Genomic DNA, 6,387 nt, shown 5'->3' on the forward strand with positions numbered 1-6,387 from the left:
ACATCACAAGCTCCACATATTTACAAACACATAGAAACTCTGACTATCATTGGGAGGATAACGTTGACAGACAAATCAGGGATACAATTATCCAGGGTAGTTGTCTGTTTCACCCACAGAAACTGCAGTATAACTGCAGATATTTCCAAAACCCCAGACGTATGGATTAGGGATAGAGTGTTTCTGTGTGTCAATGTGATTTTGATTGTGTGTGTGTGTGTGTGTGTGTGTGTGTGTGTGTGTGTGTGTGTGTGTGTGTGTGCGCGTGTGCGTGCGTGGTGCGTGCGTGCGTGCGTGCGTGCGTGTGTGTGTGTGTGTGTGTGAGTGCATAGATTGGGGATTCAGGGTTGGGTGTTTTTTCAAATACTTTGTGCCATTATTACATATCATTAAGATCACCTTCTCCTCATTTATTATTATATTATCCTATTCATTATTATCAATAATTATTGATGAATAGCCTAAATACCCGTGTATGGCATTAATTTAAGTACAAGCATCAGATTACCTAATTGTGATCAGTTTGGAAGACATTAGTCTTCCAAACTGATCATTAGTCTTCCAAACTGATCATCATTAGTCTTCCAAACTGACCATATTTGGATTGATCCTGTCAATATTTCTAAAGAAAATTACTTTTACTCAGTGCACTAGTTCAGGGAAGGATTGGTTTTAAATGTATTTGCTGCAACAAATGTAACCATTATATCCATGTTATTTCATTTTGGAGGTAATTTGTTATTGTTGCCAGTGTCCCATTTTCTTATTTCGGGATATTATGCTTTGAATGATCTATAAAAACCCAATCTATTTCCCAGTTTTGCCCAATAACCTAGGTTATTTTCAACAATAGCTCTCCAACTCTTGGATTTTAGCAGCTAATTTGACTCCTCTGCCTTGTAGTAATATTGTTTCCTATTGCTGCTTGATATCACTTTTCTCACTGTGTTTATGTTATGTTAAGCTAAGAACTAAAGCGAGGTCCCATTAACGACACGTTTATGATCAATCAAATGATCCTCGTAAAACATTTATTGAAGCACATAAAAAACACGCAAGGCAACTTACTGGATGAATCGGGCGCTTTTCAGGACGCTCTCCTCTAATAATTTCTGCCTGTATTTTGAACAATTGTTCCACTTTCAAACAGTCCGTCGCTATATTTGGGACTTTTTGACGCGTATCCATTTCTTCTACTTTGATGCAATGTATCGAGTAATAAGCGAAGTACATTCCTACATTAGTATAGAGAATATATTATTTAAACGTACAAAGTCAATAGATATAATCTCCAAAGCAAAAAGGTAAGCAATTCGATGCTGTATCACATGCACCACGACAGAGATGGATTACATCATCAAATAGTGCCCTGCAAGCTTTTAGAGACGGAGCCAAGTGTGCGTCGGTCCGTGGAGATGCGACATCTCCTTAAAGAAACGCCAAGTACTTCTATACATGGTTGTTGAATTTACCTCATATTTCGTTCCCAACTAACAAGGTAACTTTTAAGAGCAGATTCTTTAATCCGATTCACGACCACAGGCGTTGCATGGAATCTCGCGCATTGATCCACTGTACAAATGTCTGTGAGGGTAAATATAATCACGTATAATCACGTGTTGGAAAGGCAGCCAATGGCAGCGAGGCAAGCGTTGGGAAATAATTACCTGCCTTGATTGTTCTATGGTAGATACAAAAAGTACACATAAGCTCCATATAATAATCGGATGCATGTAAAAGGCTCGGGAATCTTCGCCATGTCGACCACGGGTCCCATAAGTAATTATTATGTGGATTCCTTGATCAACCATGAAAACGAGGATGTCCTCGCGCCTCGGTTCTCGGCGCCTGGTTCGCACCCCGCCGTCCCTCGTCCGACTTCCCTGGTCGCGGAGTGTGTTGACTATCCGTCCTGCAGCTTCGCACCGAAACCAGCAGTGTTTTCTACCTCCTGGACCCCTGTACACTCCCAGCCTTCGGTGGTTTACCATCCATACAGTCATCCACCTCATTTAGGAACAGACTCGAGATATATGCGCTCATGGTTGGAACCGATATCCGGTGCCATGCCTTTTCACGGGTATCCAACGAACAGCAGACATTACGGGATAAAGCCTGACGCCTTTCAGGAGCACAAAACGAGCGAATGCCCCGGCTCTAACGGACGCACCTACACGGATTATCTGTGCTGCTCCATCGGTGACATGCGGGACAAGACGCACCAGGACCTCCCCTCTCCCGCAGCGGAGCTCGCTGCATCGGGGAAGCATAAGGACCAGAAACCAGAGCTAGACCCCAGTAAGTTCAAGCCTATTCTTCTATTCCTCACAAACCTGTGTTGGTTCCCATTTCCTGAAGCCTGTGATGTGTTGCTTTACTACAAACGTAACAAATAGTTATGTGTTCTTTCGCTTCCTTGTTACTTGTCCTCTGAATCTCCTTTGCTTGGGGGTAGCTTTAACAACTATAAAAAGCAAACGCTTGTAGGCTCCTATAGGGCTATAAAAGAGAAGGTTGTAAACATGGATACGGAAAACAAGTGCTCTTGGTGAGGATGTGAGACATTCTGAAATAGGGACCTTACATAACGATCGAGTCCAACTCATTTTGAATATTCATTAGGGAAAAAATGTGTGGTTCAATGTGGTTTTGACCTTCGAAGATGCATTTTGTTATTGACAACTTTGAGGCCTATAACTATGTATCAAACAGTAAGCTACAGTCCCATCGCAGTTTTATTAGGTTACAACACGTCCCACTGCAGGCTCGTAAACAGCAACAACGGAACATTGCACAGTATAACGATTGTCAGCCCCGATCAGAAAGTCTGCCTCTTATGACTTCATTCAAAACTAATCCACTATTCTTCCAAGCTTCTTGTGGGGAATGTTAGCGACATGTTGGAGGACCTCAGTGCAGACCTGTATGGGCTTGAACCACTGGCCGTTTTATGGGCCAATAAAGTGAATATGTGCATTGACTATTTTACGACGGTGTTAGAAAATACAGCGACGGATAATCAGGGGCGTAATAGGCCCACATTGTGTAGATACGAAGTAACCCAAAATGCGTTTGCTTATTGAAGCCCTTGTATTCTCTAAATTGTGCAGCTTGAGATTTGACGTTGTGTATTTACTACGTTCATATTTTCATTCATACATTTTCATATTTTCACCACGCTTCCAGAGGGACGCCTGTGGTCCTAAAGGCTCATTGTTACCTCAAGTGTGATCAGTTGCTTTTTGTAGTGACTCAGTTAACTCTTTGCCTTGTTTTATTTCCATTTCCCGCAGATAACCCAGTGGCAAACTGGATACACGCACGATCCACAAGGAAGAAGCGATGTCCTTACACCAAGTACCAGACTCTGGAGCTCGAAAAGGAGTTTCTGTTTAACATGTACCTCACGAGGGACCGCCGTTACGAGGTCGCCAGGGTGCTGAACCTGACGGAAAGGCAAGTGAAGATCTGGTTCCAGAACCGGCGGATGAAGATGAAGAAAATGAACAAAGAGAAGACCGAGAGCAAGGAGCCATAACGGCAGCAATGGACATAATCAGAAAATACTGACCACCTGTTTCCCCACTGGCGTTGGACGGCACACACACAGGCGACCCGCTCTCTGCTCCCAGCCGTCGGTCGGACCTGGTTTCAGCTCGTCGAGCCATTTTGACGCTCACAATATATATTGGTTTTCAATGCACTCATACTTGTGAAGCTCTTAAAAAAGGCTAGGTTTTAGAGAGAAATCTACAATTTATTTGAATTTATATGTTTCACTTTAAATCAAAGGGAATTAATACAGATTTGGATATTAAACATGCAAAATAAGAGAGGGGATACTTGAATCGTTTAGAATTTCATTAGTGTATAATTTATAAAGTTCAGGTGAACTTGTTGATGATTGTGTTCCCAATATTCTTTGGTGTTCTCTTTTCATGCAGTCGTAGTATTTTTGTAGGCTACAGAAATATTGAATTGGTTGAACTTGTCTATCTCGTGTTTTGTGTTACATGTTAATGTGTAGAAACAAAATGTGCTTCTCTTATTGTTTGACTATTTTCTACAATTTGGGTTATTCAACGTAGAAATTCCACCCTGACTATTAATACATATTAAAATGTAACCATAGCCTACCATCTTATTTTTGTGTAATTTATGTCAGTTTTTCAGGACTCCATAACGTTCATTAACTTACAACATTGAATAAATCGTGAACTACAAAATGACACGAGTTAATATGCTGCTGCCTTAAAATGCTTTTATTTAATAACTTTTTAGAGCTCCTCGCTGTTCTCTTGGCGTCTCTCCGGAAGCCCCGTGGGCCTAGAGGTCGACGTTTTGTGTGTGTCGGTTTCTTAACCAATTTTACCTTGGGAAAATGTTGCGGTAGTTTTGTATTTAAAGCATGCACATTATAATACCAATAGACATGTATGCCTATATTTTGTCACAAACTGAGCTTTCGTCTAATTAGAAAGCCCTGCATTGTCTCATATCCTTTCCTAAACTCTGCATCTTTTTAGGGATAAGAAACAGCAAAAAATAAATGGTAAACACAAATACATTCAATCCTATTTAAAGGTTTATCCAGAATGTTATAGCAATGCATTTTTTCACAGAATTCCAATAATTTAACTCACTTTATTTGTTCTCATTGTCACACTGGGCCTATTGCTTTAATTATAATATTGCTTTAACGATTTAGTCTAATTATATAAATGTTTGCCTTAATCTTTTGGCACATATGGTATGAAGGAAATATGTCCCCTTCTTATACCATAAACTGATCTAATAAATGTGGATTATTCCTCTATAATACAAACTAATCGTACAGCCTGGAAATGTAAAAAGTCTGTCTAAGGAAGCTTTTATGGAAAGTGCTATTAGTCAAGTTCTGAGATCAAACTATATGGCGTTGAGGAAAAAAAATCCAATGTCCGACATTTGTTTCCTCGGATGGGCTTCCTCGATTGCCTTTTTGTAGTGGCAAACAATGCAGACAGGATGTTGCATTTCCAAAGCCAATCTATTGCATTTCCGCACTGCAAGCACCAAAATGCTAGTTTTACAGCCCTGTTGGAGCACGGCTGTTTGTCTCAAATGCAGACGAACAAAGCAAACTCGACTAACCGGCTAGACGTCTGGGCTAAATTACTTTATGGTTTTAATGGACGCTATTGGTGCACTGGTTCAAAGCAGAACCATATAGGTTTCGTTGGGAGGGGTGGCCTGGTGGGCTGCTGCCCGTGTGTTTCACCACGTGAGAGGCTTTTAGTCGTCAGAGCCACAGTAGATATGGATGTTATAACGTTCACTTTCCTATTTGAGGAGTAGCACGAAGAGAGTTAAACCAAGCTTATACATGTTCAAAGAGATGTGTTTGGCCTACAAACGCATAGTCTATAATTTATAATTGATATTGAAATAATAATTTACGCATTTATGTTGATTTCCACATTTTGGGTTATTTGACCTAGTTCGAGTACATAGATATCTTGAACATGGCTGCAGGCATACAGCGGCCTGTGTTTTGCGGAATCTGTGTGTTAGGGATCAGACTCAACGCTAGATGACGCTGTTGGTCTATGTTTTGTACCAGCGCTCACATAATCTAAGGACATTTACAAGAGCGACCTAACGTTCACTAAATTATAATACAGGCCGTTCTCTAGTAATATTCTGCTGTTGAAATTAAGCAAACCAACTCCTCGTCTGCATTTTCGTGATACTTCTATGTTTCATTGGCTTTGTGTTGTAAACTAAAAATTATAATATTAAAAGAAAAAGAAGAATAAGAATAAGAATAGAGTAGTAATAATAATTATGACGATAACAATTTTTTTTTTTTTTTTTCGATCGCGATGATAGCTGATATTGTTATTGAGTTTCTTACCGATACCCTAAAATAGGCCTACGCTTAGTGACGTAATAGGCCTAATATGATCGGACTTTAGAATTGTTATTAACGATTTGGTACGGCTATTTAAACCCCCCTTGAGTCAATTGACAAAAAAATATATTTATCAGTAGATCTATTTATAATCTCAATAACCACCAAAAGGCTAATCACAATAAATCTACCCTCTTCGTAGTTGAATCTAGGCCCGTAGATATGATGATGATGATGATGATGATGATTATTTTCTATTCATACTTATTCTTATAATTAATAATAATTGTAATCTACTTAACAGCGAGCACAATCAATTGTTTGATAGATAACCAATCAGCCCAACACATACATTTGTTTAAACAAGGTACTTTAATGTTGTTCGTAAAAAGTATAACAAAATACAGCATTATATGCAATAGCACCGTAAATGCACCAAAATAGCCTATTGTCTATTACTAATTACACTTATAGCACTATTGGTACTGTTAGGC

General features: G+C 39.6%; 1 protein-coding gene across 1 annotated transcript; it reads left to right on the forward strand.

The window, feature by feature from the left end:
• Positions 1 to 1,276: 1,276 nt before the first annotated feature.
• Positions 1,277 to 4,243, forward strand: hoxc9a (homeobox C9a). Its single transcript, XM_030356013.1, has 2 exons — positions 1,277 to 2,298; positions 3,294 to 4,243. Exons 1-2 carry the CDS (start codon positions 1,728 to 1,730, stop codon positions 3,536 to 3,538), a joined length of 816 nt encoding a protein of 271 aa, XP_030211873.1. The 5' UTR covers positions 1,277 to 1,727; the 3' UTR covers positions 3,539 to 4,243.
• Positions 4,244 to 6,387: the final 2,144 nt, after the last annotated feature.

This window comes from Gadus morhua, chromosome 1 (assembly GCF_902167405.1).
Source record: "Gadus morhua chromosome 1, gadMor3.0, whole genome shotgun sequence".
NCBI lineage: Eukaryota > Metazoa > Chordata > Actinopteri > Gadiformes > Gadidae > Gadus > Gadus morhua.

Bases quoted from the DNA above. Each gene is read 5' to 3' on its own strand.
- hoxc9a (XM_030356013.1), top strand. From the start codon at position 1,728: ATGCATGTAAAAGGCTCGGGAATCTTCGCCATGTCGACCACGGGTCCC. The intron at 2,299-3,293 runs GTAAGTTCAAGC...CATTTCCCGCAG, and splicing joins GAAACCAGAGCTAGACCCCA to ATAACCCAGTGGCAAACTGG.